Source organism: Xiphophorus maculatus, chromosome 3 (assembly GCF_002775205.1).
Source record: "Xiphophorus maculatus strain JP 163 A chromosome 3, X_maculatus-5.0-male, whole genome shotgun sequence".
Classification (NCBI taxonomy): Eukaryota; Metazoa; Chordata; class Actinopteri; order Cyprinodontiformes; family Poeciliidae; genus Xiphophorus; species Xiphophorus maculatus.
Window position 1 is genome coordinate 15,873,489 of NC_036445.1, and position 13,138 is coordinate 15,886,626.

At 42.7% G+C, this 13,138-nt stretch overlaps 1 protein-coding gene across 2 annotated transcripts; it reads left to right on the forward strand.

Annotated features, from left to right (window-relative positions):
* The first annotated feature begins 200 nt into the window (after positions 1 to 200).
* Positions 201 to 13,138, forward strand: LOC102217612 (ataxin-1-like). Of its 2 annotated transcripts, none has more exons than XM_023330825.1 (3): positions 201 to 288; positions 8,723 to 10,763; positions 10,934 to 13,138. In XM_023330825.1, the coding sequence occupies exons 2-3, from the start codon at positions 8,970 to 8,972 to the stop codon at positions 11,615 to 11,617; spliced, it is 2,478 nt and encodes an 825-aa protein (XP_023186593.1). In that variant the 5' UTR covers positions 201 to 288; positions 8,723 to 8,969; the 3' UTR covers positions 11,618 to 13,138. The 2 variants fall into 2 exon arrangements, with proteins under 2 accessions (XP_023186593.1, XP_014326339.1); XM_014470853.2 differs by lacking the exon at positions 201 to 288 and adding an exon at positions 4,389 to 4,689.

Consider the following 13,138-nt stretch of genomic DNA (forward strand, 5'->3'; position numbering starts at 1 on the left):
TTAATACGACACCTCAACCAAAATCTATGCAAAGACATTGCAAACTGATTTTGAAAAATTTCTTTTGTTTTGTTCCTGCAAAAGAAGCATATCTATGAAACAATTTTTCTGAAACAGCCATTGCACATGCTCTCCTGTCCCATGTGCATGGGGATCAGTGTTTCATGTCTGGACATGTCTCCTGCAGTGTTGGTGGCCCAATTTATTTTGTGTAAGTGGTGGTAAGGAAGCAGTGCACAGAGCCAGAATGCTTGGATAACTGTCGGTGTGACTCACAGTGATTTCAAGGTAATATCCTCCATATCTTTGGATTTATATTAGGCTTTGGGAAAGCTTTGCTGTGACTCTTTACAACTATTATGAACTTGTGTTTATGGTTGCAGTGCAGTTGACAATCTTGTAGTGACATAAAACGCTGCTGCTAGCAGTTATTTTAGTTTTCATAGATGATTTGTTTTTAGACAGCAACTTTCCAAAAACATAAAAATGTGAAAGGATAAAGATTACACTTACACAGCCACTTTTGTTTTTTAAATGGCAGCATAATTAGACATTTAATTGTCCACTTCTTCTTCCCTCTTACTCCTACTGGCCCCGTGCCGTTCAGGATTGTTTTTGTCTAGTATTTGTAAGATGACACAGATCTTGTTATGAATTTTCATGGCCCTCTCGTTTTGTTTGCACCACAATGTGGAATGTAGCACTTGCTGGAAAGTCTGCAGTTGACTGTGCTAAATATAAAAAGAATACATTCAGCTGGGCCAACAAAACTCCTCAGTCTGGTTGGACGACAGTAAACACTATAAGTAAAGATGTAAGCATGGATGTTTTTCTCTGTGCTGAAGTCTTTGATCACGCTTCAAACAGCAAGAGAGTGCTGTCCTTCTTTCAGCTTCACTGCTCATCTTCTTCACAGAGTCAACTCTTTGCTGCCTTAAACTCAAACTACGTTTTTTTGGCTCTCCTCTGCTCATACCAAATGACATTTATGTCCACCTACAATGTGTTATTTGAGACGCTTGAGATTGACCACATATTTATGCAGCAGGGTGATGTGAAGGTGCTTTCACTTCTCTAAATATTGGGTATAGCTCTGTACAGTCTTTTTTGTTTTAAAGTGAGTTGGCAGCTTTTTTTTTCTTGAAGAAACATGAGTCACAGGAGAAAATGAAGCTGCAGCTGCTTGGCAATGAAAACACCCTGGACATTTTTTGTCAAGTTGAACAGCTGAGGAAACACAGTATGAACAATTATTATGAGGGTCTACATCTGTGTGCCAGTACTATGGACGTTTGTGTTTCACCTCCGAGCAGCTCCTACAAAACAGTTGTTTTACACATTTGCAACACAGTAACTTAGAATAGTGGTTCTCAAACTTTTTTCAGTGATGTACCCCCTTAAAAATATATTTTTAGTCAAGTACCCCCTGACACGGGCAAAACATTTTTGGAATTAAAAAGAGGTACAGTGCTGTAAAATCACTGTCTGATTTATTAAAGCCAAACAACTTATATCAGTGAACCTGACAAATACATCCATATTGCAAACATTGCATGGTTAAACAAAAAAGAAAAACAGAAGACGGTGACCACCAGGAAGGTATAAAACCAGTCAAACCGTTTTATTTTAAAGGATATTGAAACTAAATACTGAATATAAAATTCAGTGCATGAACACACATTTATATTTTATCGAAGTTTTTACAAAATAATTTTTCCCAAGACTTATTATGAGGAGCCTACTGATTTTTTAAAGATATTTTGAAAAGCTTCACGTACCCCCTGCAGTACCTTCACGTACCCCCAGGGGTACACGTACCCCCATTTGAGAACCACTGACTTAGAATATCTTACAAAACCTTATTTAAGTAATTCAGTTTACAATGTCAAACTCATATAGTATGTAGATTAACTGCTTCAAATATTTTTGTCTGCTGATTTTTATTAATTATGGCTTAAAGAGAATAAAAAAAAACAGTTTTTTTGAAAACTTTTATATTTCATAAGACCAATGAATTTAGGAATTTTAATACAGAAATATTATGCTATGGCCATGTTATGACATACAATCACAGGGGAAACTGTTGCTATGGTCACTGACCACAAAAGGTCATTAAAATAAGAAGCTGGCTGTTGCTGTATCCAGTCATATGAATAAAAAGTTGAGTGGAAGAACAAAATTGGCAGCACAAGCAATAGGGATAACAATACCATTTAGAGGATTGTAAAACACTTGGAGGCTTGAACTGCAGCTGGAGGCAGAGGCACATTCCTGAGACGGCAACTCAAGCTTTAAACTCTGACTCAAGTCACAAAAGCAAAAGACATCAGACTATACTTAGAATAGTCTCCTTCAGACTTTATTATTGACCCCTGGTCAGAAACTTGAGTCCTATTAACAGATTTTATTTTGTGTAATGAAGAGTGAAAGCAAACTGGTATGTGAGCTACAGATTGAAGCTTCCAACCGTATTTTATCATGAAAGGAAGCTCTGTATAGCAGCTTTATAATAATAACCACATGATTTTCTCTCCAAATGAATGCTGTATTAACTGACCTTGGATCATTTAGGAAAGAAATAAAACCTTGGATATTATCTCACTGCTAAGCTATCTGCAACAATACATTTCCCAGCTGAAAATATAAAAATATTAAGTATTTTTTATAGCTATTAAAACATGAGAGCTATTCGACGTGTATGATGAAGTGCTCAGACAATGAAAAATGGAAGAGAGGCAGCTGAAAGAACCATCACTGGAGGATAAACCCATCCATGGGATGTGCCACCAATAGATAGCTGAAGTTTCAGATTAGTCCACATTCAACCAATGGCTACAACTTTCAATACTGAAGTAAAGCACAGAAGTGCTGTTCGTGGCTGTGCAGTAGCAGGCCTTGAGAAGCAGAGCTATAGAGGCCTATTCACCGCAAGATGTTGGCAGGAAATGAAATACATAGAATGCCACACACAACGAGCTGGTATAGAATACAGAGACATCTGTGTACAATACCAACTGGAGACTCCTAAGCCAAAGTAGGAATTATGACCAAAGTAGTGAAAAATGACCAAGCTAAGACACCACATGACTTCTAGAGACAGACTAACAAAATGGTAATGGCCATCCAACTGGACATTGTAACCACTGATGATAAGCAGCAGAATACAGTCGTTGGGATCAACATGCTTATACCAAACAAAGAAACATAAGGAGAAAGGAATACGAGACAATGGGGAAATACCAAGGACCCAGTGAGTAGCCAGAGAAAGCATGCTAAATGAAGACTAGAGGAGGGAGGTGGTTAAAAGAAAAGTTTTATGGTTAACTTGTCTCCTGGGCATGTTGTCATATATCTGTTTATGAACTGATCATTTTTGTCAAGTATTTTAATGGCAGAAACACATCTAAAAGTTGCATGAATCCAACCCTCAGAGGCTGGAGTTTGAGTTCCCTGATGTAGTCCATTAAATCATTTTCTATCCCTGGTGGGGCTTCTTCCTGTCTCCAGTGGTGAATGGGCAACACACGGTGGGTTACCCTACATAGGTTGCCAGTCAGTCACAGGACAAGACACAGGCACAGAAGTTGAAGAACCATGTATAAATCACTAATGCAAGAACAGTTTTTATAAATCTATTTGCAGTTGCTTCTCCTGTCAATGTTTCCTTTCAGGAGTATGAGACGGCTGTTGATGTCAGTGTAGTAGGATGACGACTGGTGAAGTCCCCATCCAAGACCTTGCTGTGTGAGTAGCTTGACATAATCAAGGAGAAAGGCATTGAATTGGGAGGGGAGAGGTGTAACCACCATTTTCTCCATACGCTGAAGGAAATACTTTGGGGGAAAGATTCCTGTAGCTTTAAGACATTGGGTGGTTTTTTGAAACCCTCCGTAGCTGAGAAAAAAAGCTTTGGTAGGGCACACTTGTACGTGGAAGATTACAGAGAGATTTGCCTCAGTGGGAAAAATATATCTGAAAAGGGACGCGAGTGAGCATTACACTTAGAACATTTTAATCCTATGCTGGTTTGCATGCATGCATGCATGTGTACTGTCTGGGCTTGCACATGTCAATGCAAATCTCCCACAGTAGCTCACATTCATGCAGCCCGTCTGTCTGAGCAAAGCATTTCAGTCTCCAGCTCTCAGTCTCTCCCTCCTCTCGCAGTCTGTTGCTCCCTCCGCCCCGTCCTTCTCAGTGTGAGCGTAGTCTGGGCGCCGAGCCAAGTGGAGTGTGTTTTTTTGAATGAATACCTGATGCGGCTGATGAGGCTGGCTGGGGGAGGAGCTGTGTCAGTAGAGTACTGAGAGAGAAAGAAACAGGAGGAGGGAGGGAAATGGGGAGGGAAAGGAAGGGAGGCAGAAACACTCACTCACACAGAGAGCAGGAGACAGAAAAGCAACCAGGCAGAGAGAAAGAGAGAGGGAGCTGGCGGACTGGTGGCCTTGCATAACACTCAGTGGAGCAAGCTTGTACGCAGGTCTTGGTGGGGTCTGCAGCACTGGGGAACTTCCTTTTACCACTGGCCCTCGTTGCAAAGGGCAGGTAAGCCTGCGAACCGGAATCCACAGAGACAGCTGCACAAAGGACAGAATCAGGAAGAAGAATCCTGGGATACTTAGACACAAACTGACACTGACAGGAAGAATCATTGGACATGATCTGCAGGCAGTGGCTGTGAACAGACTGGTGAGCTATTCTTAGTACTATTACTCGGTGGGGGGGAGGTGGAGACTGGGGGGTGGGGGGTGTTTTTCCTTCCTGATTTGTGGCATAGTAGTAATTCTGTCCTGCTACTCCACTCATGCGCTCTCACTGTTAAGCCCCCAGAGACCGGAGTCCCAGCATCTGTCCTCTGATCTGTCCAAAGTCCCTAGTGGTGGATTTGACCCTGTTTACGTTTGTTGCCTGCATGCATGCGTGTGTGTGCGCACGTCCTTTGCTTGTTGCACGGTGCGATTGGAGTGTGCCAAGCAGTGATGCAGAACTCTGGAGTCATTGTGAAGACAAAACAGCCTGAACCCCACTGCCTGTTCTTACTGTCGCTGCCACACGGACGGTCCGCCTCTTAAAGGTGCAGGCGGCACTGTTGCACAGCCAGACAGGAAAATGTCTGTTTGAAATATTAGAAAAAAGCATTACACTTTACAGATCTGCTTTGTGGCATTGAAAGCTGATTTGTTTGTACTCCAGAGAAGGTGACGTCTTGTCTATATGCAGCAATTCACTGTTAAAACACTTGTACATATTGTCCTGCACAGTACCTCCCCTCTCTGTTTCATGCCAGAGCTCAGATTGATAATGATGTTTTTGTTTTCTATATATAGCCTTTCGCTGGACAGGGTAATCACCGTGTTTCTATGACTGGTGGCAAATATTGTATAGATGGCATGTCCCTCCCAGGGACCTTTGGTCTGCTCTCCCTTTTTAAACATCTCAGTATACCATCAAGAAAGATGTGGTTTTCTTTCTTGATGCACCACTGCATAATCCCCCCTGCAGAAAAATGTTATTGCTATGAAGCAACGGATCAATGCAAGGAGTAAACACTCAGTGGGAGCATGAGAGAAGACTCATGGCTGTGGCAGAGAAGAAAGAGGTGGGGGTGGGTGGGTGGTATTGGAGGAACTGGCAACTGCAGCATAAGTGAAGAGATACAACCCTGCTAGGGAGACTCTCACCTGGAGACAACACAGAGAAAGGGTTCAGCCACACAAATCCATCTTGGAGGTTTATGCGCCATTCTGGTGTGGAGAAAAGGGACCACACATTGGGGATGGTGGTCCATTTCTCTCTATCTGATTGATGAGCTGAACAGAGCACGTCTTGTCCCCTCCACGCCACTGTGTTGTCATCCCCCTGTACACTCATCTCAGAGGTGTCAGTCCTGAGTCAAGGTTCCCATGCTGCGTGGCTCACAGTCTTGAAGGCTCGCCTTTGTTCTCCATAGTAACATCTAAGCCTTATGTGTGTTGGTGTCACTGCTCTAATTATAGGCTGACACAGGAAAATCTGGAGAGGCTTTTTGACTGCTGAGCTTTGTGTGTGCCGATCAGTCCGTTCAAACTGTTGGTGTGTCAGCTGGCTTTGTCTGCCAGTACTGCTTTGAAGACAGGAGATGCTTGTGCTTCAGATGTGATGTCATTACAGTGTTGACACGGTGTTGCTGAGGTGGGGTTGTTGCCAAAGTGCAGAGCGGTGCTGCACAGTGTCGCTCAGACAGACTGTAGCGGCGGCTGCGTTGCTGATCGGGGAACTCTCGGCAAGGAGGAGGGGTGGGAGGGGGGCAATGGCGCTCTTGATGCTGCAGGCGCTGCTCAATGTGGGTCAGGGAAAAGCAGAACTCATATCTTCTCCTCTATGTCCTCCCCATTTCTTATCACCTTCCTCTCGTTCTCCCCCCCACCCATCCACAGAGCTCTGCATCTTTTGCCTCCTTTCCCCTCTTCTTTCTATTTGCTCTCCTCTTTTGTCGCTGTTTCGCTCCATCTCTGCTGCTCCCCTCCTTTGTTACATCTGCTGAATCTTCTCCGCTGTAAACTGTGCGGAGGTTCTCGCTGCTTGTGGATGCAGTGACCTTGTCGAAACCAACACTAGAGGTAGTTGCTTCCAAATAAAACATGACCAAAGTTGCCTTCTGTTTTCGTTCTTTCCTCCCCACCCTCCGTCTTTATGTAACATGTCTGTGGTTGCCTTTTGTAGTGAACCACTGACATAAAAACACTCTGATGTGGTTGAACGGTAAAGTGAAGGTTCTCTAAATTGAATACACGGGAAAAAAATGAATGTGTATTTCTGTGCTATATATGGAGAGTTCATTTCAGTGGAGTTCCTGGCTAATGAACAACTTTGAGTCCAGTGGATTTACTCACAGATAAGCCTGCCGGAAGGAACTGAAACTCTGACAAAGAAACGGTGAAAGAAAAGCTAATGAAAAATTTTAAATAAATGTTTGAATTTAATTAAAAAAGGAAGACAGGTGTGGATGAGAATAATTATGTTGTACAGGGACAGTTCAGGATTTTTTAAGTGTGGATCTGTTGAAAGGTTATAAGCTGTTAATATATCACCTGCAGTAGATAACTCTCTGGTGTCTTTTTTTTTCTTTTAAATAAATCCAAGTTACTTGGTCTCTTTCTAATGTCTAGTCCAAGGCGCCAAGACCACAGCTGGTTGTCTTAGCTATAATCTGAAAAACATCACAGGGGTTTATGCAAAACCTGCTATCTTCATTCATTTTCTAAATATTTTTCAACTTCATTGGAAATAAATACCTAATAATAATAATTGTTAGTTCATAAAATACTGTTGGCATAAACGACAATGGTGTTTTCAAGATCAGAGTTGTTTAAGATGGTAGGCTACATTGATCTTGGTTCCTTTTGAGCTAGCTGTTAGTTTCAGCCTCTTGAACCAGCTACTCTGACTCTACACTAAACAAAACACTTAGAGAGTTATCTTCTACAGATATTAAATGCTCACAAATGTTTAACAGAATATAATTTTGTAACAATTGTAAACTAGTACTTTAATATGTCCTCTGTGTGTCGGTGAACTTAATTCCCCAGAAGTGCCAAGAACTTGTTTCGCTTTTCATTTAGTCTTCTTGTTATTAAGCTAAACTCCAAAATGCTCTTATTCATTGTTTGCTGTCAATTCTGTGTTTCTTTATACTAAAAGCTGCTCATAGATTTTACAGCAGAATAGAATATATTTGCAGAAAAAAATACCCATTTATGGATCTGGCCAAATTCTTTAAAATCAAATTTCATACACCTGTAAGTTGTTTTTCCAGTACTTACTGACCCAGAGTACCTTTATGGGGATGGGTGTGATGCTTACATATTTCAAGCAAGACTCAACACATGTTTTGAGCCTGCAAAAGACAAATATTACAAGAAAGTGATTCTACAAACATTTTAAGAAGACTGTGGCATTTTAGAAAATAAGACCCTGGAAAATGACCATGGTTATGTACTATCAAGGACACTGGATGCAAAAATCACTGTCGAGAACTGCTTAAGGAAGCCACTGAATGTAACTTTTTCAGCAAAGTGCAGCTAAATATGCACAAAACTGTTCTTTACTATTTGTTCCTTATGCATTAACACCTTAAGGAAAAGATTTTGTTGTAGTACAAGTTCTTGTAGATCCTGGAGGAGGTGGAATCTCTATAGGGTACTCAGACAACAACAGCTTTATTCTGGTGCATGAAAAAAAATGAGTCAAATGTTGTCTTTATGCTTGGTGCCACCAAGTGGCAGAGCAAAGAATTAACTGGGTAAAGAACTAACTGGAAAACTAAGCTACACATTTGTAATATTTTTAGGTAACACACGCGCACACACGCACACACACACGCACACACACACACACACACACACACACACACGCACGCACACACACACACACACACACACACACATATATATATATATATATATATATATATATATATATATATATATATATATATATATATATAATTCAATGAGAAAGTGTGTCCAAACCTTTGGTCTGTACTGTATATACTGTATATATATACATATATATATATATATATATATATATATATATATATATATATATATATATATATATATATATATATATAGTGAAAAGGGTCTACTGTTTTTGACTATAGTAATAAAATAGTATCATTATGTAAATAATGTACGTATTGATGCCTGTAAGTATTAATTTAAGTCTATTTTGCTTTCAGATTTTTGTCAACATTGTGGAAGAGGCGGATTGGTCAAATATGATTCCTCATGAAGTTTGTGGAGCTCATTTTGTGAGCTGGAATGACTCCATCTTCTCTGGTGCGGCAGCTGGAGTTCTCCATCAGTGAACACAACGAGTCAAAGCCAAAGAGAGCACACGGAGGGCCTTGAACAATACCACAGAGAAAATATTCTCCTAGGTGCAGAGAAAGTAGTACAAAGGAGCATTAAGACATCTTGGGCACCATGAAAGCCAATCAAGAGCGGAGTAATGGATGCCTGCCTCCTAAGAAGCGTGAGATCCTGGCTCTGGAGCAGAGGCCAGTTGTAGTAGCTGCAACTACACCTCCTGTTGCAGTACCTACTGACAGTCCCCACACAGAAAATCTGGCCTGGCTTGCAAGTGTGGCCAGTGAACGCTGTAAGTCCAGAGAGACAGAAAGTCCAAGATGTCCTATTCCCTCTACATCTTCTTCTTCTCCTACCACGTCTATCCCTTCCCCAGCAACTACCCTTTCTGCAGTGCCCTTGGCCTCTCTGCCTGCAGTTTATCCAGCAGCCCTTCCCCAACAGGCTGGAACAATCCAGTTTACCCAGCTGGGACCCAATGTGCAATTCATCAGTTCTGGGCCATATGCTGGGTACATCTCCTCCCATATCATTCCAACTAATGCTACTTCTGCACCTAATAGCTCTGCATTAGTAGGACAGCGCACCCAGATAGATGGTTACACCACTGCCCTTATATCACCCAGCACTAAAGGGGAGCAGCAGTTTCAAATTGGACTCTCCCCTTCAGAGTTGGCTCCTGTCACACTTCCAAGTTCTCCCCAAGTAACCAATCAGTACATCCATCTGGACAATAGAACACCTTTGACTGTGAGTGGAAACGCTGTAGCATCACCTGCAGCTCACCTTCAGCTCCACCCTCATGCAGCTGTTCTCCCACAAACGCTTACACTTGCCCCATCACAGCTTGTGGTTCAGTATGCAGATGGTTCGGCTGGAAAGAAACCTGAAGGCCATGCTAAGAGTGTGCTGAATGGGGAAGTGGAAGTGGTCAAACAAGCCAAAGTCTCTGGGGCCAACCATCAGCCTGTCCAGAGCTATGAGGCCAGGCATATCCTCCTACCTGCTGACTATGGCCAAAACCCTGCAGGTTTGCAGACCTCTTTGGTGCTGGTTGCCCAGCCAAACCATGGAGTGGAACATGACGCTGGCTTAAATAAAATTTCCCTGGTCCAGACTGAGAAAGGAAGCATTTGTTTAGGAAAGCCTGTATCCAGAGCCTCTTCGTTCTCTTCGCTTTCTTCCTCAGAAGTGGTCAAGTCTGTTCCTCATACTGTCATCCAAACTAGTCTGCCTCCTGAAGAACTGCCAGTCAGTCTCTACTCCTCCACACAGCCTCCCATCATTGGCTACATCACCAGTGCAAACCAGCATACTGTCAGCTACCATGCAGCACTGCCACAGCACCTGGTCATCCCAAGTGGCCAGTCCCTTCTCATACCAGTCAGCAGTGCCAACAATGGCACAGAAATAGAGGTCAGTCGCACTGTCAGTGCCATTACTGCCACTACCCCTCAAATATCCACCGCCATGCCACATGCCTACCTGGCCACAGCTCTATCTAAATGTGAAGCTCTTGGCCCAGATGGAAATCAACCGCCCTCTGCCCCACCACAGGCTGCAGCCTTGCCTGCATTGCCCTCAAACCCAGTTCCCGCAGTGGTGGCTGCTCCATCCCAAGCTCCCACTCCTGTGCCCACTCCTTCTCCCTCCTCTGTCCAAGCCTCTCCCTCCGTCTCTTCCCCATCTTCTCCTGTAGCCCTCCCTCCTTTCTTTATGCGAGGCTCTATCATCCAGCTGGCTGATGGGGAGCTAAAGCGTGTGGAGGACCTCAAAACAGAAGACTTCATCCAGAGTGCTGAGATCAGCAGTGAGCTGAAGATTGACTCCAGCACTGTGGAGCGCATAGACTGTGGGCAAAGTCCCAATGCAGTGCTCATTCAGTTTTCTGTGGGGGAGCTCAAAGCCCAGGTAAATTATTTCTGAGTAATATCTTTCGGGTTTTCCATGTTGTTTCTAAAAACATTATTCAAAAATTTTAAGAACTCAAGTCTTTGTGTATAACAGGAAGATTTCACACTCAAAGACAAGATAAGAAAGTCTTAATAATATGTGTCTCTTGTGTTTATACTCCCATCTAGGTGTGTGTAGAGGTGCTGGTGGAGTATCCATTCTTTGTTTTTGGCCAGGGCTGGTCATCTTGCTGTCCTGACCGGACCACGCAACTGTTTGAGTTGTCATGTGCCAAGCTGTGTGTCGGTGATGTGTGTGTGTCACTGACCCTCCGTAGTTTGAGGAATGGTTCCCTGACAGATAGTCAAGCATTGGGGACCAAGCTGAAGATGGGTTCACTCTCTGACCTGTCCCACTGCGTGGATCCTAATGTGACGAACAGTACCAATCCCAACCCTCCTGGCAGTAACGGTAGTCTCCTCATGAAGGCTTCCACTGCCAACAGGATGGAGAAACTTAATGTTTCTGGACTTGGAGCAGGACAAACTGGTGGGCTCGTAACATCACCATCTCCAGAACAGTCAGAGAGGATGTTCAGAGGTGGACCAATGCTGGCAGGCTCTGGGGGGGCAGAAGTAAGACAGGAACCACTGAAAACAGACATATCTGCCCTCTGTTCTGATCCAGAGAGACCTTTTGTTCGCAAGAGACGCTGGTCAGCTCCAGAGCGAGACCAGACTGAGAAAGCTGAAGAAGAGCCACCTGTGACTCTGCCTAAGCCCTCCTTTCTACCCCAGGAAGTCAAAATCAGCATAGAGGGCCACTCAAGCGCTGGGGGCGAAAGATTCTTAAAGAAAAGAGTTGACTGTTAAGAGAATTTTAAAATACCTATTGTCGGATTTGTGTTTAGCTTCTCTCTCTTTTCACTCAATCATGACTACTGTAATATAGCCTGAGATTCTGCAGGATATACATGTTTCCTTTCACACAAGGAAGAAGTAACGTAGAGCACCTTGACAAATGGTAACACACAAGATCAGTGCAATCAATGCTGAAAGCAACAATGAATGCAAAGTGAATGTTGATCATGAATGGTGGACGTCTATTATAAGAGGGATTTATGTGGGACTAGAATGATTTTTCTATTAACACAATGAAGCACAGACACTGTTGACATGTTTGAAGAAGTGTGTGAGTGGAAGGTTGAGTAAGAGACATTTGGTGTTTTAAGGACGATGATTAATTGGGTTGACTGAGAGCTTTTCTGTCTCATTGGTCTGATTTGACTTTTGTCCCATCATCTATAACTTTCACACCATCATGACTGCCTGAGCTGTAGTGAGAGGCCTTGTTCCTCTGTGCGAATGTTTGTGTTTGGTTGTTGGTGTGTATGCTTTTTTTTGCTGTGGCTGTGAAATGGAGCAAAGGATATGAGGCGATACTGTTAGCTGCGAACTCGGTCCAAGTCGTGGAAATGATGACTAAGAAGGCTTGAATGTAACAATTCCCTTAATAGTGACTCATCAAGTCATGCATGTGCTGTTTATTACCAGCCTGATGTGTAAAATGAGAATGTGGCTCAGAGTCTGATGCAATGCTGTTGCAACAGGCTAGTCTCAACAGTTTTGTGTAGATAAACTCCCATGGTGATATTTCTTGGTTCACTGCTCTGAAACTTTCCTTAAAGGAATGCATGTTTCAGGGTACATTATTTATGGCTTCTGCTTACTCCATTTTTACACAGAGATTATGAAAAGTTTACATTTCAACAAAATGTTAATAACTGAGCTCTCTCATAGCGATAGAGAGCACTGTCATAGCTAGCCCTACTACGATATTAAATACAGCTACTAACTCAACTTATTTTTGTTGGACAGTCTCAGTGCATTTGTATTAATGTATTATTGAGAGCAAAAACTAATAAATTGCAACTGTATAACAGGAGAATAAAACAGGACTGAAGTAATATATGTGAGGCCTGGTTGCTTCACCAATATTTCTGCCCTGATATTTATTATACCTGGAGTGTTGCTTTGATTCTTTCATGCATATTTGAGAACTCCTTAGATCTCCCATAGTCCAGTTTAAGGGTGCCTAAGGGTTGCTCATACAATGCGCCGTCTCTTTTCACAAATTTCTTCCTTGGTGCTTCAGTCCACAGATGAGCTCTGCACCTTCCTCGCTCAGCTCCACCAGAATAGCGGCAGCAGCATTTAGCAAACACCTGGTGGAAATGCGAATTTTCTGAGCTTATCATACAAACTATTTTGCAGCTCACTGCTCCTACAAGTAGTTGTAAACAGCACAATGGAGGAGAATTGTTGTGATGACATGCTGAAAGGGGAGTGTTGGAAAGAGCAGGCATTTTTAAAGAGACAGAGGCTTAATTTCAA